The 26,170-nt window shown below is 44.7% G+C and overlaps 1 protein-coding gene across 1 annotated transcript; it reads left to right on the plus strand.

Moving 5' to 3' along the window:
- The first annotated feature begins 509 nt into the window (after nucleotides 1-509).
- On the plus strand, nucleotides 510-9,995 carry CLEC19A (C-type lectin domain containing 19A). The gene is given in 5 exon segments (XM_090279351.1): nucleotides 510-630; nucleotides 2,546-2,732; nucleotides 5,446-5,539; nucleotides 7,108-7,240; nucleotides 9,892-9,995. Coding segments are annotated over 5 exon segments (639 nt in total).
- Nucleotides 9,996-26,170: the final 16,175 nt, after the last annotated feature.

Below are 26,170 nucleotides of genomic sequence, written 5' to 3' on the forward strand. Positions count from 1 at the left end.
CCCAGTCCTTGTAGGATGTTTAGCAACACCCCTGGCCTCTACTAATTGAATACCTATAGTACTCCCCCTATTTTTAACAACCAAAAATGTCTTGAGGCATTGTCCAATGTCCCTGGGGGTCAAAACTGCCCCTAAACCACTGCCCCAGGGTGACCAACTAAGGGAGGCCTGAAATGTAGGACTTCCAGTTTTAAAACTGGGACTGTCCCAGGCAAACTGGGGTGGTTTGACCACCCTACTTCCATCTCTAATAGAAATAGTTAGGATGGGTGGGAGTTGGGAAAATGGTTTGGCACCAGAAGTACCGTACTCTGCCAATTTGTCTAGCCAACTCCTGGACAAATCAATGAGTGTCCTTGGTCACAAGTCATGGGTTGGAAAGAAGGTAGAAATGGTTTGCTGCTTGTCATTCATGCTAAGGGAGAAACTGCTCCAAAATGGCCAAGTACCTCTGTGTAGAAGGCAGTGCTCGGAAGTCCCCATGAAGAGCTCAGTAACACCAGCACCCCATGGGTCCTGCAGCCCTCGTGGCCAACACCGCAGGCAGGCATCGCGGCAGTGTCCTCCTAGATCAATGGTCTCAGCTGAGAAAGGAGGAGACCAAGCCCCGAGGGGCAGGGACAGGCAAGGGTACTGAGCCCACTAAACTTGCGCACAGCTCTCTCCCTTTGCCACGATAGGAGAATTAAGGGAGCCAACTGTGAATCCGTTTAGAAAATGGTGTTCCTTGAAAGATAGCTGACCAGGACCAACTAGGAGGGGTGGGACAAGCCAGGACTGAGCAGTGCAGCTGCCTGGGGTGGGGGAAGGGCTGGTCCTGGTCAAGTGGAAAAGCCCAATGGCTCTGACAGGAAGCATGGCTTGAACTCTGCATGCTTAGCATGGCTCTATTGATTAACATAACTTCCTTTCTTCAGAAAAATACACAGAGGTGTACACACACACTTTCGATTTTGCATTTAATTTCAGGGGATTCACTGGACTCCTGAAGTACATCAACCCTGATTATGAAACCCTGATCTAGTCATTAATAATCATACTATTACAGAATATTCCATATATGCCAAGTGCTTGGCAAATTTATTTGGCCCTATTAGTTGGCCTGGCCACCTTATGAAGTGGATGATAAAAGACAATTAACCATTCTCAGCCCTGTAGATTTTCCATGATGAAACATCATGTGAACTTTAAGATCAAAGACTTTGGTGTCAGGAGACCTGGGTTCAAATCCCTACTCTGCCACTTACTAGCAGGATGACCATGGGCAAGTCAAGCTGTCTAAGCCACAGTTTCCTTGATATGATCATAAATGCTCAATAAATGTTATCTTCTACCTTTACCTTTTTATTCATGCTCAGCCAGCTATTATAGTGGCTTCAAAGACAAAGGTTCCACACCCCTGAGCACAGCAAAAGGTACCCCAAAGATCAGCCAGTTTGATAGCTGAGAAGAGAAGGAACATGCCAGCAACACATGACACTCAGGTGCAGAGCTGGTGGGGGGATCGGGCTCAGACATCCCGATTTTAATCTAACAAATGTCACCACTGGCCACTGCCTGCCCTCACAGATTAGCCACTCAACGTAGTTCAAGGCAGGGTCTCAGCGTGCCTTCCCCATGCCAGCCAGTCATCAGGAGTTATGGTTTAAAAAAAAAAAAAAGTATCTTCTAAGGGGCCTCCAGAGGGGCTAAAGCTTGGGAGAAATTGATTATCTCCAACGTGAGTTTTTCATTTATGCCTTTTCAGAATTAAGAACAAACCCAGTAGTTCGAGGAGCTAACGATATAAATAGTCTTGGCTGTCAGTTGTCAATAAACACATGGGGGAAATGTTCACCCTCGCCAGAGAGCTCAGACTTGCAAATGGAAACCAGATACATTTTTTTGCTTATAAAATTTGCAAAGATTGCCGTTAAAGGGGTAATACTCGTGCTGGAAGGGCAGGGTGAGAAGGGCACTCTCAGACAGTATAAATTGCTTTCAGGAGGCAATTTAGCAAATTGTATAAAACCTTAAAAAGCTCTGCTCAGAAAATCATGAGAAATGCTGAAAAGGCTTTATGCACAAGGCTGTTCATCTCAGCATAATGTGTAATTGTTTTTTAAAAAGGGAAACAATCTAATTATCCACAAATAGGGGAATGATTAAATTAGCTCTAGAGGGGCCACTCAGTGGACTATTCAAGAGCCATTTAAAACAATGTTTACTAAAACTTACAGTGACATGGGGGAATGGTTATACTCTAATTTTTAGAAGTCAGAATACTGACAGGTGTGAATAATACGATATAATCACAATTGTATTTTTCAAAAATTACTGCATTCAAGCATGACATGAAGAAAAATATACCAAAGTAGTGACATTCCCCAAGTGTTCTATAATGAGCATGTATTGCTTTGGTTATTTTGTAAATTGTAGGTATGCATATGCTTTTTGGACCTCAAGGGTAGAATTGCATCAGTCATAATGGATCATGTTTTACTTTCATTCTTGAAAGTGTCATAAGCTGTAGAAACAACGTTTGCACTGCCAGCCTTCCTCCCAGTCTGTCTCCTCTCTGCCCCAGCCATACCAGAACTGCCCCAGGCTTCCCAGTGCCCACTGTTCTGGATGGAGTTCAAAGGCCACTGCTATCGGTTTGTCCCTCTCAATAAGACCTGGGCTGAGGCTGACTTCTACTGTTCTGAGTTCTCCATTGGCAGAAAGTCCACCAAACTGGCCTCCATCCACAGGTGGGTGGAATGCCCGGTCCTCCATAGCCCCCCTTTGGAAAGGGGGGTGAAGAATGGAGTTTCTCTTTAGTAACTGAAACTAACTTTTATCCAGCCTAATTTCTCATCGAAACTGTCCTCAGCAATAGAAGGCAAAGTATTCAGTAAGAGGAACAAAGGCTGTGCTGAAGATCCATCTCTGTAAATGTTGACCTTGTGCTGTGCCCTGCTCTTCATCACACGGGGTTTGGCCCTATATGACAACGCACACAATATACTTACAAAGAATATAGTGTAAGGAATAATAGCTGATGTTTATCTGCTAAGTGTTTATGTACATCATCATATTAAACCTCCCTCAAACCAAATTAGGTAGTTATCTCCATTTTATAGATATGGAATCTGAGACTACAAAAAGATAAGTAACTTGCTCAAAGTTACACAGCTATAAAGCGGGGAAGCTTGACTTCAAACCTAAACAGTCGAATTCCATAGCCCACCCATCAAGGCATCCTTCAGTGCCCTCTGTCTCCTAAGCCCCAGCCGCTCTGACCACCTTAGAGTTCTCCAATCTGGTCCAGCCCTTTAATGCCTCCATATCTTTGCACATTCTGTTCCCTCTTGGGAATTCCCATCCATATCTTCTCAAGCTTCAAGATACAGCTCTGACAACATCTCTTCATCAAAGTGTCCTCTGTCTCCATGGCAGCCTAATCGCTCTCATCACCCATCTCTCCCAGAGCACTTTCTTCACCACAGTTTAATGACCTGTTTCACATCTGACCTCCCTGCTGATTGGTGGGTTCCTCGAAGCCAGGTGTCATATGTCCCATTGCCACCAACACTACAAATTCACAATCTTGCCTCTGTTTTTCAAGAATCTCAGCTATTGAAGCTAGAAAGGCAGTTAGTTGATCCTTTATATTTCAGAGTGACTGAGTTCTGTTAAAAACTTGATGGGCTCTCTCTCCTAGTTTCCAAAGGAGTCTTGAACCTTCCCATCTATTCATCCAACAGCTGCATCGAGCATCCACTGTATTCTTAGTGGTGCTTAAGAGCATAGTGAAATATAGGGTCAGACCAGGAAAACAAGAGCCACTACAAATATTTCAAACAGAGAGAATTTAATAGATACAGAAGTGATGGGATCTGAGAACTTGAAGAGACAGTAGGGAGGCAATCTAGAGATTCACAACATCAGGAAAGCCAATTCCATCTCTGACTGGAGAGCAAGCCCGTACTGTGGAAGCCTTGGCCACTGAGGCAAGGCAGCACCCTAGGCAGAGAGGGGAAGAGATACCCTGACTTCTCTCTCCCTCCCCTCCTCCATCAGTGCCCCCTTACTTGGAGAGCGGCTGATGTTACAGAGAAAAGCAACCTTCAAGGGTCAAATCCCCTGCAATAGAGTACAGTACAGGACTGGCATGTGTGAAAGTGGACAAAATAAGTTCTCAAAAATTCCCAGCCTATAGACGAAAATGAGATATACGCAATAAAGAGTTGATTTAACAGTAACTCCCAACTGAAGATGTTCCTTTAGCCAGCCCTCGGGAAGGGCAGTTCAGCCTGCCTCATGGTGCGTAGGAACTAAGCCTTGGTTAACTGGGCATCAGAGGATTTTAGGCAAATTCAGGGGTTTTCCAGCAGTATCTGACCCATCTCCTGCTCTTTTCTGCCTCAGCTTACCTTCTTCCTCTTTTCTCAACTCCTGATGCCCCTCTCTTCCTCTCTTATACTAACATTCTCCCCCTTTCCTCTCTTTTACTGGTAGTTTTCCATTTTGGCATAGAATACTTTCCTGAAAACATGAACAGGAGTTGAATTTGAACAATAATTTGTTATCAATAAGGTTTTATTCCCATAATACTGGACACTGTTATAAAATTCCCAAGTACATCTTGTCTTTGAGACACAATTCAATTCTATATTTCTGGTGTTTTCTTCATGCTTTTTAATTTTGTCCTTTCTTTCATAATTAAACACACAATCAGCTTACGTCCACGGAGGTTGAAGTTAGAGGTTCTTATACTTTCAGCTTACCTAATAACCTCCATCTTTGTTTCAAGCGACAATTGAGTTGAATTAAGTTCATTTTGTCTCTGTTCCTTATTACTTGCAATAACACCTTGGGCCTTTCTCTTTCCTAGTTGTTTTGACCAGATATGGGGAAATTGCAATAAAATATTGAAATTGTTTCCCAGGCAAGAGCTGTTGAACAAAGGCGGTGAGAGTGCTATCCTGACTGGGAGGCCACCCCCCGACGACCACCCACGTGCATGTTCAGCAGGTTGTATAGGAGATCCTGACTTGTGCACGGGAGGGACATCTGAGGATGCCAGTGCTCAGCCAGCCAGGCAGGACCAAGGTCTAAGACCTGTGGGACTAAAGAATGCTTTGTCCCCAGAAATCATACCACATTTTTTTTTTTTTTGTCTCTTCATGGTATCTCCAATATAACCCACCTTGCCTGCTAGTGTTTTTGATGTGGATTTAAGTCTTTAGGATGAATAACATTACTGGGTCCTACTCCGAGCTGGCATGGACCAAATCCAGAGGTGCCCATGAGATGACAGCCACATCCAGTGATCTAATTAAAAACCAAAAAGGAGCAAAAAAGCAGGATCACATCATATCCTCTATTTACTTTGGTACAGGAAGTTTAACAAGGATTGCTTTCAGATTTCTGTGAACAGAGGCAACAAGTTACATGCTACTGCGTTCCTTGCTTTCATAGCCGGGAGGAGAACGTCTTTGTGTATGACCTTGTGAACAGCTGTGTTCCTGGGATCCCAGCTGACATCTGGACAGGGCTCCATGACCATAGACAGGTGAGGAAGCGATGGCCATCAGGCCCTCTTGGAAGCTCCAGCCAAGACTCCATTTTCATTTAATCAACCTTTCATGTGGAACTTACGTACCAGCTTGCTGCTATGTGCCCAGTAGACAGAGAGAAATCAGACACCAAGATGCCCCAGTTAGAATACAACAAACGCTGCGACAGAGGACACGATGGGAACATATACTATGGCCAAGGAAGGCCTCTGTTTGGCTAGGGTTCTCCAAAAAAGAGACACAAAAACATTATTAGTTTTCCAAGAGATTTTTGAGGGGAAACATTTATGAAGGAAAGAGGGGGAAGGGGCATGAGGAGGCAGGGGATGTCTTCAGGGAGGCACTAGCTAAGTCTTTTGCATGCTTTAATAATTCAATCTTCGCAATAACTCTCTGAGTGAGATTTTAACTCCGTTTTATAGGTGTGGAAACTGATGCTCAGAGAGGTTAAGCAATGTGTCTAGATTGTAGAGCCAGGAAGTGGGTGGAGCTAGAATCTCAAGCTCTAGTTTGTCTCTCTCTCTGAAGCAGCAAGCTATTCCCATTAAATGACGTGAACTCCATAATCATCGGTGCTTTGGGGAGACGTTTTAAACACTTGAATAAATGAATAAATGACTTTTGTTCCAGGACATTGCAAAAATGTAGTTCTTTCCACAATTTTTACATTTATTGCAACACCAATCAAATTCCCAGCAGGACTATTTTTGCAATTGGACAGAGTAATTCCACATCAGGCAAGAAAAATACGCACTTATTTAGACAAAAAGCAAAGGGATGAAGGGTGACTTCTACCCCCTGGTAAATTTTTTTTAAGAGTAGTAATTGAAAGGGAAGGAAGGAAGGAAGGAAGAAAGGAAGGAAGCAAGGAAGGAAGGAAGGAAGGAAGGAAGGAAGGAAGGGAGGGAGGAAGGAAGGGAGGAAAGAAGGAAGGAAGGAAGGAAGGGAGGGAGGGAGGAAAGAAGGAAAGAAGGAAGAAATGAAAGAAGGAGGGAAGGGAGGAAGGAAAGAAGAAAGGAAGGAAGGGAGAAAAGAAGGAAGGAAGGGAGGGAGGGAGGAAGAAAAGGAAGGAAGGAAGGGAGGAAGGAATGAAGGAAGGAAGGGAGGAAAGAAGGAAGGAAGGAAGGAAAGGAGGAAAGAAGGAAGGAAAGAAGGAAGGAAGGGAGGAAGGAAGGAAAGAAAGAAGGAAGGAGGGATGGCCTAGTAGTTAGGGTCTTGGGAACTGGAGTCAGATAGACCTAGGCTTGAATCCCAGCAATAATGCTTTATTAACTGTGTGAATTTGAGCAGACCAATCTGAGCCTCACTAAAATGGAGGTGATAATGCCCGCTTTGCAGGGGGGTGAAGGTAAAATGAGTAAAACACCTGACGTGGTACATAATACACCCTCAACAAATGGCAGCTAGTATAATGGTGGCAATAATGGCAGTGTATCGGGTTAAAAGCGAGGACTTCTGCACTGTTAGATTTGCAGTTTAGAACGTTATCTCCGAAGGGGGACTTGCTCAAATGCTCAATCTTTCTCTCCTTGGCTCGCTCCTTGCCTCTGGATGGACCCCCCAGGAAGGGCAGTTTGAATGGACTGTTGGCTCATCCTATGACTACAGCTACTGGGATGGGAGTCAGCTGGACGACGGTGTCCATGCAGACCCAGGAGAGGAGGACTGCGTGCAGATATGGTACCGGCCTGCCAGCAGTGGGTGCCCCTGAGACCAGGGCTCTTGAGGCAGCGCTGGGGAGGCACGATGGATGGCTGGGAGACTGGCGAGTTAGGTCTCTGGGACATAAGGAGTGTGGCCATCCTCCATAGTAGATACATTTTAAATAGTATTTAATGGGGCATTGTTGACCCGCATACTATGATTTGGATGAAAAGACATTAGAGGTAGAAGCATGAAAATAGGATAGTGCTTCCATGTCAGCTCACCAGCGCACCAAAGTGTGAGCCCCTCCCCCAGACTGGTGCTGCTGCTCTGGGTTATGAGAACAAAGGGGCACCTGGGGAAGCACTGACGGGCAGGAGTGAGAAGAGCACACCCCTGAGTTCAAATCCTAGCCTTGTTGCTTTCTAGCATCTCTGGCCTTACAGGGCATTGCTCATTCTCTCTGAGATTCCATTTCCTCTTTGGTAAATGGGTTTAATAGTTGTGTCTAACCTCAGGGCTGTGCTGAGGATTAAAGGAGATTCAGCTGATGTAGCACAGTGGCGAGAGTGTGGACTCGGGTTGAATGCCCTGGTCTGAACTCCAGCTCCACCCCTTAACTAATTGTGCAGCCCAAGGCACATGCCATAACCACTGGGCTTCTTAGAATCTTCTGCAAAATGGGGTTAATGATACTTAACTCGCGGGCTGGTGTGAAGGAAAAAAGAGAAAGTGTACATAAAGAAGTACATAAAGTGTACATGCACCAAGTGGCCACCTAGTCATTTCTTGAACACAAAACAACAATAACAGAAAAAGAAAGTCAATATAGTGACCTGTTTAGAAAATGACATTTATGAAGTATAAAGGATTATTCTTTATTCTGATATTTCCCTATATTTGGCTGATACCATATATAAACAGTTAGAAAAAGTAGTTGCTTTAAACAAATTGTCTTTGGCAAAATAAACAGATGGCAACCCTAAGTTTGCATATATGTAAATTAATGGGAAATTCATCATGGGGTCTGCAGGATGTGGGGAGTCCTTTCCATTGGCACTTGCCTGGAGGACTGTTTCCGCCTTGTCAAGGCCCTGTGCAGCCTTAAGAACCTTCTCACAGTGAGAATGGAAATCAAGCTGCAAACATTCGGAGACGAGGACAGGCACCCCCGCAGAAGAGGGCCACATTCCTAAAGTGATTGGCTGTCGCGTTTCAAATGACAGGAAAACATCCCAAATTATGTATTTTATAGATCTAAGTAGTAATTATTAGATATATGGATAACTGGAGTTGACAGTATTTATGCGGTTGCAAACAAAGCCCAAGTATGGATCTATTCTTCAAAGGCCAGCAGGCCTAGTAACAAAATTAGCCAACATGCAGCCTGGAACAAGGAGGAAAAAGAATTCCACAGACTCTGTCACTTCCCCAGAGTGTGTGTGTGCACATGTGTGAATCCCTTGGGAAGGACTGATTGGAAGTTAACAGGGGAACATCTCGGATGACTCAGGAGGCCATTTAGGAGCTGAGGATGCTTGTGGTCATCATTATGGACATTTATTATCATGGCACTGAGGTTGTGTAGCTGCAAAGTGCTGTCCTCTACAACTCTGAGCTCAGAGAGGCGATTTATTGCAATAGAGCCCCAGAGGATTAGACTTGGAAAGGACTGGGAGAATTTATCGTTCATTGTCCTCATTTTAAGGATAAGGAAATTGAAAATTATACATTTAAGAGTTTTTCCCATGGTCACAAATCCAGAAAGTGGCAAAATTCAAACTTGATTAGGTATTTTGACCCTAATATCATGTTTTTTTATTATACTATATTAGTTTTAATATTTTCTAGAATAAACATTCAAAGACAAAAGAACACTTCAGTCAAAATTATTAATAATAAACACAAAACTGTTAATAGTAAAAACTCTAGAAATTAAATTACCAGTACATTTGGACTCCTTTGAGTACATAATGCAAACCTTACCATTCATTTATTCAATAAATATTTATTAAAAGCGTATAAGTTGCCAAGAAGACAAAGGTAAAATCAAGAATCTTGTAGTATAAAATGTATCCCAACCAAAAAGAATGATTATTTCAAATAATTAATTTAATAAAATTTAAGTAACATTGATGTTTAAAAAAGAAAAAAACGAGGCTGCAATGGTTAGCATGTGGTATGAGCAGTCACCAACCACCATCATCATTAACAACATCATCACTCCTCACACCAATCTTAAGCAGTAATAACAGCTAATACTTCCATTTTGTGGGTGAGGAAACCAAGGCTCAAAGAAGTTAAGTGATTTGTTCAAGGTCACACAGCAAGAAAGTAGTAGAGCTGGGTTTCAAACCTAGATCTACAGAACTCCAGATCCAGGCACTCAACTGCTAGTCCTTTCTTGGTCCTTTTTCCTTTCCTGATTAGTAAGGGAGGTATAGAACAGAGACTTGCTGTTCTAGGAGCCATCCTAGAGCCTGGGAACCAGGGCTGGGCCAAGCCTCTGGGTGAAGTTTGTTCTGCCCCTCCATGGGGGTGAGTCAAGACCAGCCCTATGAGAGAGTAAGGCTGGACAGACAGCAGCCTCATCAAGCATCAATAGGAAAGGGATTCCAGGGTAGGCATGAGGCCTACTGCAGAGGGCTTTTACTCTAGTTGGGTGGTGGGGTGCTTTTACTACTGTGGGTAGGCCTTCACCCAGATTCTCTGTTTCTTCTCACCACAACTCTGAGGTCATGGAATGACAACACCTGCAGCTGAAAGTTCCCCTTTGTCTGCAAGATTGCATCTCTGACCATTCACTGACCATTCTTGCCCTCTTGGAGTGAGCCCAGCTCTAGCATCATCTTGTAGCTGTGCCTAGCATAGAACTGACACTCAATAAATGTAAAATATAGAGGAGGTAAATCTCCCAGAAAGAGATTTTAAACAAACAAATAAAGTTTAAAGTGGTTACTTGTTCACAAGTGACAGGAAACCCAGATCAAACTGGCTTAATAAATTTAAAGGTTGGTGGATTTATTGGTCCAAAGAATAAAAGGTCAGGGGCTGATCTAGACTCAGAGTTAAATCCCATTGACCTGGCTTGTGCTGCTTGGCCAGGCTTAGGTGCACATCACTAGGGCAGAGAAAGGAGGCAATCAATATCGCCAGTCACATGGGCCAAAGAGGAGGGTGGCTCCCCACAGGAAAGTGAAAATATTGCCAAACTCATACTGGTGGGAATGGGAAATGGTGAAGCCATTCTGGAAAACAATTTGGTGCTTCCTCAAAAGTTAAATAAAGAATTACCAGATGACCCCGCAATTCCAATTCTAGGTCCAGAGAATTAAAAACAGGTAGCATTCAAACATGAATGGTCATAGCAGCATTATTCATAATAGCCCCAAAAGTGGAAACATCTTTGGGGGTACCACCCAGATGGCCCAATTTCATTGTCAAGGTCCCAACCAGGGCCCTGATCGTAGCATGACAAACTGCCTTGGTTGGGGGCTTAAGTGCCTTTGAAGTCTGGTCATTCTGAGTCCTGGGTTTGGTCTGCCCTCCTGCCACGGGAGAAGAGACTCTTTGCTTTCACTTCCGCAGCAAATGTCTATTACTTGTCCTTGGCTGTTTCTTATGTTTCTGTAGAGCAGGGATCCCCAATCTCCGGGACATGGACTGGTATTGGTCAGGGCCTGTTAGGAACTGGGCCACACAGGAGGTGAGCTTGACTATAATGTGCTTAAGTCACCCAAAACCATCCTCCCCTACCCAGTCCGTGGAAAAATCATCTTCCACGAAACCAGTCCCTGGTGCCAAAAAGGTTGGGGACTGCTGCTGTAGACTGTAAAGCCTTGTAGCAACAGCCATCCAATCTAGGTATGCTTATCAACTGCCTGATACATCACTCCTGCTAGTGCATTCCCTCCCCAGGACACCTTCCCAGTTTTCTCCATGGAAGTTTGGACAATTGGACACCACCTTGTGCCAGAGGCTGTGTGTTCTGCACACCAGCACTGATCACCAGCCTAGGGGAAAATGGTCCAGCTCTGAGGCGCCATCTGGTTGCCTGCTTCCTCAGACTGCTCTGGGTATCAGTGATTCCAGATCTCGTTCTCTGGAAACGGCTGCTGAGACAGAGTTTGGAGTAGATGTTTATCAGGGATCAACACTTGTGAAGAGAAGGCAGAGGAAGAAATGGAACTGAGTCATGGCCTAAGAAATTATCAGCCAACCTGCTAGGGAGAGCTGGGGCAAATACTGGCCGTCAGAGTGGACCGCACAGAGCTGAAATGGCCAGGCCTTTAGACCCAGACTTCACTCAGACACTGAAGTGGGCTTTTGATGTGGGCTTCCCTGGAAAGGATGTGGCTTCAATTAAGGCAGCTCTCTGTAGCTGAGGCTGACCCTGAAGGAGATGACAGTTGGAGGTCCCACTGTTCCCTTTCTTGAAGGGGCTTCTGGGTGGTGCATCTACATATTATCACATCTGAAATAAAAAGAAAAAACAAACATGGACTCAAATCCCATCACTGCCACTTACTGTGTGACTTCATGGAAGTGACTTAACTTCCCTGAGTTTCAGTTTTCTCCTTTGTAAAATGGAAATAGTCTCTTCCAGCTCTTACTGTGATTTATCAGGCAGGTTTGGGAGATAAAAAGTCTGCATAGGTGACTTCTCCAGAAAACTAAAAGTTATTCCTCAAGCATCACAACTATCTCTATTTTACCACTTTGGACAGAAATCCTTCTAAACCATCTTATACATTTTCCTGCTTTCTTAAACAGAAGATACCAATTTGTCTTTACTTGATGACTCAATGGGCTGAGTCTACTTCAGGTATTTTTGTCTGCTGTCATCACATCTGGGTGTCATTGTGCCAGTCTCTGACAGCTCCCAGAATCCCCCATCTTTTCTAGGCTGTTGCTGCTGAGATGTTGTGGGAGGAAATAATGAGAGAGAGAGCCATCAATGATAAATGATGGATGACTGAATGGATGGATGGATGGATGGATGGATAAATGGAGGAATGGATGAATGGATGGAAGGATTCATAAATGCATGGATGGATGCATAGATGGATGCATGGATAGACAGACAGACTGACAAGAAGTCAGTGAGGAATCAACTCTAAATTTCAAACTGGGGAGAGGGTTGAAAACACAGAAGGCTGACCGCAACCTCAGGGCAGTCTTCTCACAGAAGGGCAGGATCACATCTCACCCCCATGAAGGGTCCTCGAAGGGAATACGTTTCTCCTGTGCTCAGTTTATAAGTAGGGTGTTCTCTGTGAAGCCGTAAAAAAAACTCAGGAGATGTGTCAACTGTCAAAACAAACAGATGGGGCACAGTTAAGTGTTTTGTCTAATTCAAAGGATAATAATTATTTTTTAAAGAAAAAGAGAGGTCAAACCTCTGTTATTTTGAAGCAACTTTCAGTGCCAACAGGCCAACATCTTTCTTTTCAAAGAGGGTCTGACCAGATGGAGTGCTCTTTAGAGGAAGCCCTACCTTCCCTCTCCTGATCCTCACAAATATGTTAACATGCTGGCATGTTAACAGAAGATTCCAGGGCTTTCTTTTCCAGTTCAGGTTTAGGCACACAGCACTGCTTCCTCACGTCTACTAAGCATCAGGGACTTTAGCTATGGAAGCTCATTTCTTTCTTTCAACAACCCCACAATGGGATATCTGCCAACTGTGTGTTATGAATGCGAACATCAGCCATCATCTGTGATGTGGTGAGATGGGGCGTAAACTAGGTGGAGAACCATTGCCCTATAGTAACTGACACTTAGGTAAACTATGGCACATTTGTTCAGTAGAACCCTATGTGACCTTTATACTTGCAATTCAAAATATGTCTAGGGCATCTTGTTGAGGGATAAAAGCAAGTTGCAGGAAAATGCATCAAGTATTGTATCACTTATACATCCAAAAGTTCCCCTGCAGAATTTTACTTCTTATTTCTATAGACACATATATCCGTGAATGTGGAACAAGAAGTCTGGAAGGATTCACACAAAAGTGTTAATTTAAGGACCTCAGCGATTGGAGTGATGGCCCCAAGGGAGGACTTTAGCTTACTCTGCAAGTTTTAATTTTTTACAATAATTATGTATTCATATATCACCACGTAGTTAAAAACATATAGCTACTTCTAAAATAAGTTTCAGTCAGTTCTCTCTCATACCCTCCAGGGCTAGGTTTCACTTGGCCAAGGACCCAGGACCAATCCCTGGGACAAACACTGATATCTTTAATATATATATATCTATTACCAAAATGCTTTCAAGATGGTAGTACCAATTTCCACTTTCATCTATGCAAAAATGATAAAAATAGTAACATTCTTTGCTGGTACTGGTTTTAATTAATATTACTTTGATAACCATTGGGATGACCGTTTTTTCACAGTGTTCTTGGCCATCTTAAATTGGAGGGAGGGGTGCCAGTTTTTCTAGTCCCCATTGGCTGGGGAATGCTCACCTCCTACAGCCCAGTGACTATTTAATTAACACCTTCCCCTTACAGAAACCAGGCACCCAGTTGAACTTCCCCTTTGCAGGAACCTGTACTTCCCCCCCATGCCCTTTGGAGTTGTTGCTATTTGCCTTACAATAGAAAGACTCCAGCAGTAACATTGGCTTGCCAAAGCCAAGTCTTTGAGGGAGCACTGGTCCGTGTTAATGATACCATACGTGCCCAGGGACGAGGCGCCAGCTGCGAGGCAAGCCCAGGTGCAGGGGATAGAGGGGAAGAAGCCCCACCGGAGCTGTCAGAGGCTCCACATGCCCTGCTCTCCTCTACGTGGGCCCTGGCAGCTTAACATTCATCGGTAACTCCTTGCCAAGCCCCATAGGGCATTAGCCACCACAGTGTCATTAGTTCATTACCTTTCATCCATGCAGGCCAGCCCATTGCTAGCCCCAGCCACTGGCTTTACGGAGAAGAGTGTTGCTGCAAAAAGGGCCTCATAGTTATGCTAGAGCGGTAGGGGTAAAATTGTAGGCATCAGACTTTCAATTAGGGACAGACCTGTCTTTATTGGGACAACATCTTGATAAAACACTCAGTGGGGGAGGGAGCCAGAGTAACAAAAGAGATGGATAAACCACTCCAGATTCAAAATGAATTGGAAATGTATGGTGATCATGTGTCAAAGATGTATTTAATTCATCAATGAAGGAACCAGCAGGATGGGAACAACTGCTTCAAAGTTAGGGGAAACTAATATACGTCGGCAGCCGTCCGTCTCGAGAGACGATGGTGTAGCTTCTTAAGAGTCTGTCTGCACCGCCGAGAATGGCTGTGCAGTCCGACTCGGGAGTGACACGGTATCTGTCTCCTCCCGTGTTGAATCGACATCTTGCGATGACGCTGGAGTGTCCTCTCCAGTGAAGCTGAAGCTACAGAGCCTGGGCAGGGTGATATGGAGGGTCTGCTGTTGCCCATGCAGCAGACCCCCCCTCTCTTCGCAGCTGAGGGATTCAAGGGAAAGACGGAGTCAATACAGCTTGGCTTCAGGTGCGCCGCAGGAGTTGCCGGTGTTGACTACAACGTCAAACCGCCTTAGGGACTCCGGCTCCGGATTTTCTGTCGGGGTTTACTCCCTTAGCCTTTCCCCTGAAGAGGTATGCCGCAAGGCAGCAGAGGTTTTTTGGAATCAGAGTTTTCCTTCTCTGATGTGCCCTGACTGGAAGATCGAACCAGCGACACTTAGCTCGCAGGCCGACGCTCAATCCACTGAGCCAAACCAGCCAGGGTTAAACTAATATACACACACCACCATATACATATACCCACACATTTGGGGGGAAGAGGAATGCTACAGTAAGTGTTCAAGTTAAATATAAAACTAGTTAAAGACCAACAGGGCAATAAAACCTATAGGCCAAGAATTGGCAAATTATGGCCTGCTAATTGGATCAGACCTACCAACTCTTTTTGTATGCCCATGAGCTAAGAATGTTTTTACATTTTTAAATAGTTGGAAATAGAAGACAGTATTTCCTAACACATGAAAATGACATGAAATTCAAATTTCAATGTTCATAAATGAAAATTTTTAAACTCTCAACTAAGGACATGTTTAGAGAAGGGAAAGGAGGGAGAAGAGAGAGAGAGAGAGAGAGAGAGAGAGAGAGAGAGAGAGAGAGAGAGAGAGAGAGAAACACTGATGTGAGAGAGAAATATCAAACAATTGCCTCTCATATGTACCCTGACTGGGAACTGAACCTGCAACCTTTAGGTTTACGTGATGATGCTTCAACCGAGCCACACTGGCCAGAGCCATAAAATGAAATTGTACTGAAGCACAGCCATGCACATTTATAGCAGTCTATGGCTGCTGCTATAATATGATGGCAGAATCAAATAGATGCAACAAAGACTATGGCCCACAAAGCGTAAAATAGTTATCATTTGGCACTTCACAGAAACAGTTTGCTGACCCCTGCTGTAGGACAATAACGTGCCAATAATCTTTGAGATTAAATCCTCTACTGGACAAAAATCAATTAAACTTAATTTTCTACAAGTTAATATCTAACATGATAAAATCTGGGCCTAACCTTACATCCCCTAGAAAACCAGATAAACCTTTAAGCAGTGTTCCAATTTGATTTTGAAAGGTTATACAGCTATCTGTTTACTTTATTTCAAACTTTCAGATAATTGTTCTTAACACTTGAAACAAAAAAATTACAAAGCAATGCAGACTCAGGGATCTATTATGATCCACAATTCATGGTTCAGAAGGTCACTGCCTCCACAGGAATAGACAAAAAAGAACAGGTCTATGAATTGGGTCAGTGCTTCTCAAATTCTAAGGTGCATATTAATCAGCAGGGGATCTTTTATTTTCTTTTATCCTCACCCAAGGACATTTTTTCATTGCTTTAAAGAGGAAGGAAGAGGGAGAGAGAAAGAAACATTAGTGTGAGATAGAAACATCAATTGGTTGCCTCTGTACACACCCCAACTGGAGATTGAACCTGTAACCTAGGTATGTGCCCTGACTGGGGACCAAACCCGTAACCTTTCAGTTTACGGGATGACGCTCCAAACAAAGGAGCCAGGGCAGCAGAGGATCTTGTTACAATGCACATCCTGCCTCAGTAGGTCTGGAGCAGGGCCTAAGAGTTTAACAAGCTCCTAGGAGATGCAGATGCTGCTGGCCCAGGGATCATACTTTGAGCGGCAAGTAGTCATTTATGTCTAAACCTTTTATTGAATTCTTCCTACATATCATGCACCATGCTCAGCACTCTGAAAGTGACAGTGAAGCCAGTACTTGAATGCAGAGCTCTCTGATTTCAAACTCCGTGCTCAGAGCGAAGGAGGTAGAAGCAATCATGCTCAGGATGCAGAGGCAGAAATGATAGTCATTAGGGCTGTCTCACCTTAGTGTTAACCAACACAATGTGATGTCTTCCTCTTTTTCCTGCATTCAGAGAACTTCTGGTCTCTGGAAAGTACCCTCTGGAGAGGCTGAGTATCTGCTTTTTTTGGTAGCAGATCCCCAAAGGACAGGAAAGTGCTTTTTTAACCGCACTGTCATTGCCACACTGGCATTTGCTCTGTTAGTACTGTGCATGCCCACGTGTCATCTCCACCTGAGGACCTTCGTTCCTCAAATTCCCAGACTTTGATTTAACACCATTATCTTCGTTACAGGGTCTCAATCAGCCTCTTTATGCACAAAAACAATCTTCTGAATACAGAACAGGTGCACATTTCTGGAATGTAATCTGTTTTCCTGGGGAGGCCGGAAGGAAGGAGCAGGTGCCCAGCCTCTGCTGATGGGCTCGCTGCCCTCACCAAGCACGTCACAGTCCCTTTGTTCTCCCATCTAGCAACGAGGGGATGCTGTGGTTGATCACCCAGATGTCGCTGTGATTTCCACTGCGCCATGTCATCTGCACTGTTTCTGGAAGTCCAGAAGACAAGTGGCATGTGTGTGGGACACAGTTGAGCCCTTTCAGAGGTGCAGTGGAAGAAACACCAGCCTGAATATTAAGATATCTGGTGTCTAAGTCCTGAACCTGCCTTTAACTGGGGTGTGATTCTTTTCTGTTTGCAACTGACAACCCTTAAACCAGCTTCAACAAAAAAGGGAGGAACTTAACCCTCCCATGTAAGTGACAAAGTCCAAAATCAAGGCGTGGCTGGATTTGGGGACTGTATTCACCATGCTCCTGGGAGGTGCTTTTTCAAATACAAACCAACCAATCCAGAGCCCACACCCCTAACCACCACACTTACTGGGCTTTCACACAGGGCCACTTCACACCTGCCCTAATCACCCCAGGGCCAGGTGCCAAGCAATCAGGGACAGCCCCTCTTCCCCAGAGTTCACTGAAATTATTCAAACTAGCCAAGGTAGGCCTGTTTACCCTGCCTCACCCTTCCTTCCTGTAGAAACCACAGTGAAGCCTCTTACCCACAGATCCCCCCTTCCTTTGTCTGGTAATTGTCACTGGTGCTTCCCTGCGTGTCCCCCCCACCCCCCATCCCCACCATCGTGTGACGTGTACTTCCAGCTCTCGGGATCTGTGAGTATAATATGCCATCTGTCCAATGGCAGTCATCTCCTGTCTGTTGGCCTTGCCACACCTAACTAATAATCAAGCCTATTTAAAAAGGGACTCAGTGCCATCAGGAAGCAACCTCTCTGAGCCCTGCTCTCCTAGGGCCTGGCTTCATTCCCAGACAACCCTGCCCTCTGGGGTGGCAGAGGTCTGCTGACTTCTGACTGCACACGGAGTTCAGTAACCTCCGTGGAAGGAGGGCCTCTCTTCCCAACAGCAGGAGCACACTGGGTTTCTGCCGGCCTGGCCTGAGGGACACGCCCCTCCTCACACGGTGGTCAGAAAGACTAGGTACTCTGATTGGATATGATATAGGAGACCTCCAAGCCCTGGAGGCCAGGAGTGGGAGCTGTTATACCCCAAGCCACACGGACTGAGAGTTTGTGTTCCTTAGAAGCAGACCCTGGAAATGAGGATTTGCTGCAAGTAGTTTATTTGGGGGGTGACCCCAGGAGCACTAGCAGAAGATGGAGAAGTGAGACAGGGAAGGGACTGGAGCCAATGCCAGATGCCGTCATAAGAAAGTCACTGCTTAGGGCAGCTGGGACCCAGTCCAGCTGGGCACTTCTGAGAGACGGTACAGAATCTGTCTAAGAGGTAAGGGAGTTGGGGCATTTATTCACCAGCCCTCACCTGTCCCTGGTTGAGGCTGCTTCAAGGATATATATTCTCAACCATTTCCAGGTTGGCCTGAGTGCTCATGGAGCAGCTCCTGGGGCCAGAGAATGCCCTAGGCAGAAAATCACAGGGGCCCAGGGGATATGGCCCAGGGCAGCATTAGTATCTATTAGTCAGAGGCAAGACCTTCCCCCCTCTCTGCACCTCTGAAAGTGTTCTCATTTGAGAAGTCGGATCATTAGACTAGAGGCTCATTGCCCTCTCCAAGGGACATTCACACACTTCCTCTCTGGGTTGAGGCAATGTAAGGAGGCAGCTGTTGTCTCAGTCAGGGTCTCTACAGAAAATATATGGCACATGTTAAACTGTTTATTTAAAAGAAGTTGCTGCCCTTGCCAATGTGGCTCAGTTGGTTGGAGTGTCATCCCACAGACTGAAAGGTTGTGGGTTCGATTCCTGGTCAGGGCACATACTTAGGTTTCGGGTTCAATGCCTGGCTAGGGTGTGTACGAGAAGGCAACCGATTAATGTTTTTCTCTCTCTCTCTCTCTCTTCCCCCCTTCCACTCCCCCTTCTCTCTAAAAGCAATAAAAAAAGTCCTCAGGTGAGGATAAAATAAAACAATTTTTAAAAAAATTTAAAAAACTTAAATTAAAAGAATTTGCTGATGGGGTGGGGCAGCACACAGAACTAGCAAAAGCAGGGAGCTGTCCCACCCTGAATGGGACAATGGGAGGAGATGTGTCACCAGAGCCCAGGGGGAACCAGGGAGATGGGAGAAGGGCCATAGCACAGTGTGGCTATGGAGGGACACAGTCACTGCTAGGGCTGCAGCTGGGAGGGCAGGGCCGGCAGGGGCAAGATACCACCAAATCTGTCTCCTCCTGCTCTCCAGAAACTCCCACTGTCTGAACCCAACAGGAAACCACAGGACAAGGAAATCAGCTGATGGATATTAGCCTCCTAGAGAGCAAAGCAGAGCAGAGAAGGGTGGCAATTGGGTGTAGTGGGACAAATATAGAAAAATCTGTCCACCTGGGTTCAACCCCTGGCTCCTCTGCTTACTGGCTGTGCAACTTTGGGCAAGTTGCTTAACTTGTCTGTGCCTCAGTTTCCTCATCTATAAATTGACAACAGTGTTAGCATCTACCTCTTATGGATGTTGTGAAGATTAAGGCAAATGAAAGCACTTAACACAGGCATTTTGTAAATGATCAACAAATATTAGCTATTATTAATTTTATCATATAATTGTATCAGTTTTAAATATTATCCTGTCACTTATTACATGTGACAGCCCTGTACAAAGTGCTAAATTGCTATGAAGTTAAAATGTGATAAAATGTGTTGAAGGAATTTAAAATTTTGAGCATACTCTCAGATGCTGAAGAGTATTATTATTATTTGGCCTAAGAAGATTCAATAAATATTACATCAAGGGGCTGTGAGGGGAGGGGGACAGAAAGAGAGACCAGAGTGGAGAGAAACCTGATTTTTCTCTCTCTGGGATACTTCTTTGACCTCCTACCAAAAACCATCTCTTGCCTACTCTGCACTACGAGCAAATTTTAAAGGAGTTGCTCTTCATTAAGATAAGTCAGAGATTTTCAACCTTTTTCATCTCATGGCACACGTAAACTAATTACTAAAATTCTGCAGCAACCAAAAAATATATTATTTGCTGATCTGACAAAAAAAAATTGGTATAATTTTGATTTATTGACACCGATGACTATTGTTGTGTCTGCTGTCGTCATTCCTTATCTGACCATCTAAGAAAAAAGAGGTCAGTGCCCCTGACTAAACAGTCAGGTAGCGAATGTTTTCAGAAGCCTTGCAGCACCCTGGTTGCAAATCGCTATGATAAGTCAAGATAAACCTTTTCAGATAGTTGTCTCTGGGAAGAGGCTGAGAGGAGCCTGGCTCACATGACATTCTGCAGAAAGCTTTTAAGACTGCAGAGTCCCTTCCACATTGTTACAGGGACAGCGTGGTGCATGACAACAAACCAGACTGTGCAGGGAGAGGTCAGAACCCCTTCCTTTAGTGATTGCTACGGGCCAGGCACTGAGCTGAACACCTATAGTCATTATCTCATCCTTCCTGCAAGGTGTTCCTATAGCTCCCCTTCCCTGTGGGGGCTCTATGAATAGCTGAGGAGAAGGAAAACTCCGTTTTGTAAAAGCCTCCTTAGGACCTCACCCTGGGGAAATAAGCTCCCGCTTCTCATTCCAGCAGTTCCTAAACTGTCCTGGATCTAGTCTAAGGAGATGGCACCATGTTTGGTCTTCTAGATGGGTGGCCAGAGGCTACCCCCAACCCCACCTGAGAGCCTCCTCCTCTAGGTGTGAGGACAGTCCTTAGCTCAGTCCACACCTTGACTTTTCTCACAGATCTCCTCAGCAACCACAGCTATGCCCAGCTGAACTGACCGAAAAGGTTCTGATGTCATAAGACTCAGGGCCTCACCACACCACGGACTTACCAGGTGTGTATCTCAACCTTTTCATTTCTATCATAAGCACAATGATGCTTACCTCACTGGGAGGGCTGCATAAATTAAAGTGAAATTGTGTAGATGGAAATCTGGGAAAATGGAGATGGATTAGTTAGGGTTTGGGACTTTAAGCAATGGAAACAAACTATGTCTACTTTAAACAAAAAAGCATAAATTTATGGAAAGCATATAGAATATCTCACAGGAAGGAAGGAAAAGAGAAGAGCCAGGACTTGAAAGGACAGGGGCAGGCTTAGTGCGATAGGAAGAGTTCTAAGAATGGCCCCCAACGATCCTTGTCCCTGAATAATCTCTTCCCCTTGAACGCTGGTGGAATCTGTGACTACAGTAAGAGATCACATCCAGTTTTCTATTAGGCTATGTAGCAAAGTGGATTTTGCAGTTGTAATTAAGGTTACTAATGAGTTGACATAAAAAGGAAGATCAACCAGGTGGGCCTAATTAATCAGATGAGACCTTTAAAAGCAGAAATTTTTCCCTGGCTGGTAGCAGAAGAGGAAATCAAAGAGACTCTAAGCATAAGAACTATCTGATATCTCCAAAGAAGGAGGAGATGCTAGGAAGGGAGGGTAGCCCCAGCTGAAAGCCAACAGGAGACTGCGATGCCAGTCCTACAAGCAAAAGGAACTGAATTATGCCAGCAATTTGAATGAGCTTGGAAAGAGAGCCTTCCCCAGGACCTTCAAAAACAAACAAAAAACCAGCCCAGGTAGCATCTTGATTTCATCCTTAGGAGACCCCAAGCAATGAACCCAATTAAGCCTGCCCACACATCTCTGACCTTCAGAATTGTGAGATAATAAATGGATGTTTTGTTTTACTTACGCTATCTTTGATATGATTTTAAATTTTATATTATTATTACAGTGTTTATAAGCACAATTTGAAAAACCAGAGTAACTCTTTTCTATGCTGCATGACAAATTACCACCAATAGAAGTGGCTTAAACCAACACAAACGTATTCTCTCTCAGAAGTCCAGGCCTGACTCTGGGTCTCACCTGTTTGAAATCAAGGTGTCAGCTGGGGCTGAAGTCTCACCTGAGGCTGGGGGGGCCTCTTCTAAGATTTATTGGTTGTTGACAGAGCTCAGTTGCTTTAGCTGTAGGGGTGAGGCCCTCAGCCCCAGGAGCTGCCCACTGTTCCTTGCCACATGGCCCTGTGCACACACAGCTGTTGCTTCTTCAGGGCCAGCTGGAGAGCATCACCGAGTCTTTTAATCTCTTGATTTCCTCTGGGTCTTACCCTCAGATCCAGATTCTGAGGGTTCATGTGATGACGTCAGGCTCACTCAGGATAATCCCCCTGCTGATTAACTGAAAGTTGACCAATTAGGGCCCTTAATAACATCTATAAAATTCTTTCACCTTTACCATATAATGTAATCTGATCAGTGAAGCATTTAACCATCATACCCACAGGTCTCACCCACACTTGAGGAAAGGGAATTGTACAAGGAGTGTCCACCAGGGGGCGCCAGTTTGGGGGCCCATCTTACAATTCTGCCTGCCACAATTTATTGAGCATTTACTATGTACCACACTCCCCGCTAACTGCTGTTATGTACTCATTTAATAACTCACATCAAATCAACAAAGGAGAAGCTACTGCTGTCCCCAATACACAGATGAACAAGTTAAGGCTAGTGGGTGGCAGAGCCATGATTAAGAACCCACTCTCTGCCTCTCCCTGTTTCTCCTCTCCTCTCCTCTTATCCTTGTCCTCCTCTCCTCTCTCTCTCTCCTTTCTTTGTATGTGTGTCTCTCTTCCTCTTTGTGTTTCAACACATACAAAACACCTCCCCCAATCCTTTTCCTCTCCAACCTTTTGGTGAATGGATGCTTTCAGAGTGTAGTTTTAAGGGTCTGAGGGGATGGGAATGTTTGGGGGAAGGAGGTTTGTAAATCCCAATTTTAGTAATTTTTCATGACTACCAAGCACTTACTGTGTACTGTGCTGTGCTAAGCACTTTACATCCCTCATCTCGTCCTCACAGCAACTCCAGTTGCTATTATGATACCCACTTGACTGACAGGGAGTTAGGGGCTCAGAGAGGTTAAGCTGCTTGCCCGAGGTTACACAGCAAGTGATTGATATTGGCTGCCTGCTCACATTAGTCCAACCAACTGTTGGCTTTCCCCTGAACCCCAAAGTCTGACCTCTCTGGCAGCCCTGCTGCCCCAGACTTCAGCTCACCCAAAAAGGGAGCAGGAAACAAACAGAAGGCCTTGACGCTCCCTGCCTCCCAGCCCCACAGCTCTCTCACTCTGCTTTGCATTCACGACAACATTAATCTTGTTCAAACCCCAGAGCCCATGAGCCCTGCTGGGCTGGCAGCCTCTGAGTCACCGCACACTGGCAGACGGTGCTAAACTAATTTCCCTGCATCTTTGGGAAGGATTCGGTTACTGTTTTCCTGGCTATGAGCCATGCAGATGGTGGAAGGAGGCCGGTAGGACCCAGGGGCTCCCGGCCTGGTCTGGGAGAGCCCAGACTGAGATGTGATAAGATCCTGATTAGCAAAGTGGCTGGGCTTGGAGGGGGCCCAGGCTGCGGCCTGAACTGGATGAAGGGATGCAACAGTAGGTGCCAACCTACAGGGCTGGCACTAAAACTTCCCTGGAAATGTAACTACATAGAGAAAACTGTCATTATTTTTGAAAATGACTTGAGGGCTCTTATATACTATGCATGCAGGTGATTTGATCCTCATCACAACCCTGGTAGGAACTATTTATTGTTGCCATTACAGATGAGGAAACTGAGGCACGGAGCTCCAGGAACTTGCTCAAAGTCACAAACCTGGTAGGTGACGGAACCAGATTTTTAACTCTGACCACCTGATTCAACAGGACACTGTGTTATTTGCCTGACCAGGTGCCCACACATCTTAATCCAGTCCTGATAGCACCCAAGGAAGGAAAAACAGTAAGTCTGTTGTCATCTTTCTCTCTCTGGAATGGGTTTTGAATTGGTCCCCAAGTGGGTAGTGATGTGTATTTTAAACAAAGCCGAGCCATCTTCCTGGTGTCCATCTTTCTGACTCCCTTATGGGGCTGAAGATGCTACTTTCCATTTCTTAATTCCATCAACAGAGGCAGCCTGGGCTAATGGAAGGAGCCAGGGCAGAGGAGCCAGTTCAAATCCTGATTCTGCCATTGCTGATGGCCTTGAACATTTACCTCTCTGAACTTTGGTTTCCTTGCCTGAAAAAAAGGGCAGTGATGGTGCTTACCTTGCTGAGCTGTCAGGATTACATATACATATGTCTGTATATAAGGGCACACAGTCAGCTCTTATAAAGACACAGATTCTAGAGCCCACCTGGTTTCACAGCTGTATAGTCCTTCAGATTTGTTAGTTAAACTCAGGGTTCCCATCTGCATAGTGGAGGTATTAGTAACATCCATATTGTAATTAGTTAAAATATATAAAGGTTTAGGACACCAGTGCACACTAAATACTCATAATGATTTTTAACATCATGATAGCAGAGATGTAACATGTCCTATTTCCACCTAAACCTTGTCTTTGGCAGATAGATATTAAGATTCTTCAAAATGGACTATAAAAATATTTTTTTATTTATTTATGGAGAGAGGGGAAGGGAGGGAGAAAAGAGGGGGAGAAACATTGATGTGAGAGACAAACATCAATCGGTTTGCCTCTCGTACAAACCTTGACCTGGGACCGGACCCGAAACGCAGGCATGTGCCTTGACCAGGAATCGAACTGGCGACCTTTTACTTTGTGGGATGACACCACCCTACTCTGGGCTGGACTCTTTTTAACTAAATCTTATAACAACAAATCAATTAGTAATAGAGTGGCTATTGGGGACAATTCAGTAGCATTTAGTATAAAATGGTGAGTTTATGTTGTGTGTATTTTACCACAATAAAAAGAAAGCATTCTACCCATTTATTTAGACATCCTAGAAGTGTTACAAAATCTGGACTATTTTGAACGGATGTTGCGTGATCTGTGGGTTTCATATTATTATGTCATTCAAAGGATATTGCTGGCCATACAGAGATATTTGAGCAAGCAGAACTGTTCCCCCTGCTCTGAGCAGTTTTCTCAGGCTGCAGTCCTGTGCATGTGCATTACTGACTGACGGTGGAGCCGTGAGTAAATGCAGCCAGGCAGAGCTCAGCTCTCTTCAGATCCACGACCAGATGAAAATGTTGTGACTGTTCACAACCCCCATCCAAGCACCGTCGATGGCCTGTGTCAGCAGCCTTGGGAGTGGCCCTTTAGAAGCCTCCTGAATCCATTTTTTAAATGATTTCTCGTGGTTCACAATGCACCATAAATTTATAGAATTTGACATACCTCCTCCAAAATGTCAGGCTGGAAGGGATATGACAGGCTCCAGCATTTTAAAACCCAGTTATCCAAAACTACTGAAATGAAGGTTTTGAAAGACTGCCACTTCTCTCCAGGTTAAGAGCTGCAATGTGGCTTTTGGAAATGAAAATCCCAAAGCCTCAGGTGTTTGAAAGGTGGCCGCTGCATGTAAAAGCCAAGTGTCCTCTGTTCATCTCATTGGCATCAGTATATTTCAGCAAGGCCCCTGGGTGACTGCTCAGAGAGGCACTCGTAGTCCATGTGTCTGGGCATTCACGTGGTAGCAGGTGGGGATGGAACATGCCCATCGGCTCCACCTGACATTCCCAAAGCCCTTGCTGGAGCACATATGACTTGCAGGTGTTTCAAATGTGATGCCTGGTTACAGAGTAAAAGCTGGAGTCTGAGGTCCACACAGGAAAATCTGTTTTTAAATTATACACTATTACAGTTGTCGCAATTTTCCCTCTTTGCCCCTCTCCACCCAGCATCCCCCTTCCCTCAGGAAATACCCACACCATTGTTCATGTCCATGGGTCATGAATATAAGTTCTTCTGCTACTCCATATCCTATACTGTACTATCCTATAGTACAGTATCCTATACTGTATAGTATCCTATACTATCCCATGGCCATTCTGTAACTAATTATTTGTACTTCTTAATCCCCTCACTGCTTCACCCATTCCCCCGCAACCCCCTGCCATCTAGCAACCATCAAAATACACTCCATATCCACGATTCTGTTTCTGTTCCTCTTGTTTGTTCAGTTTGTTTTTTAGATCCAATTGTTGATAGATATGTATTTATTGCCATTTTATTGTTCATAGTTTTGATCTTCTTTTTCTTAAATAAATCCCTTTAACGTTTCATATAATATTGATTTGGTGATAATGAACTTCTGTAGTTTTTTCTTGTC

Source organism: Furipterus horrens, unplaced genomic scaffold (assembly GCF_987537825.1).
Source record: "Furipterus horrens unplaced genomic scaffold, mFurHor1.1.pri manual_scaffold_5, whole genome shotgun sequence".
In the NCBI taxonomy this organism is placed as follows: Eukaryota; Metazoa; Chordata; class Mammalia; order Chiroptera; family Furipteridae; genus Furipterus; species Furipterus horrens.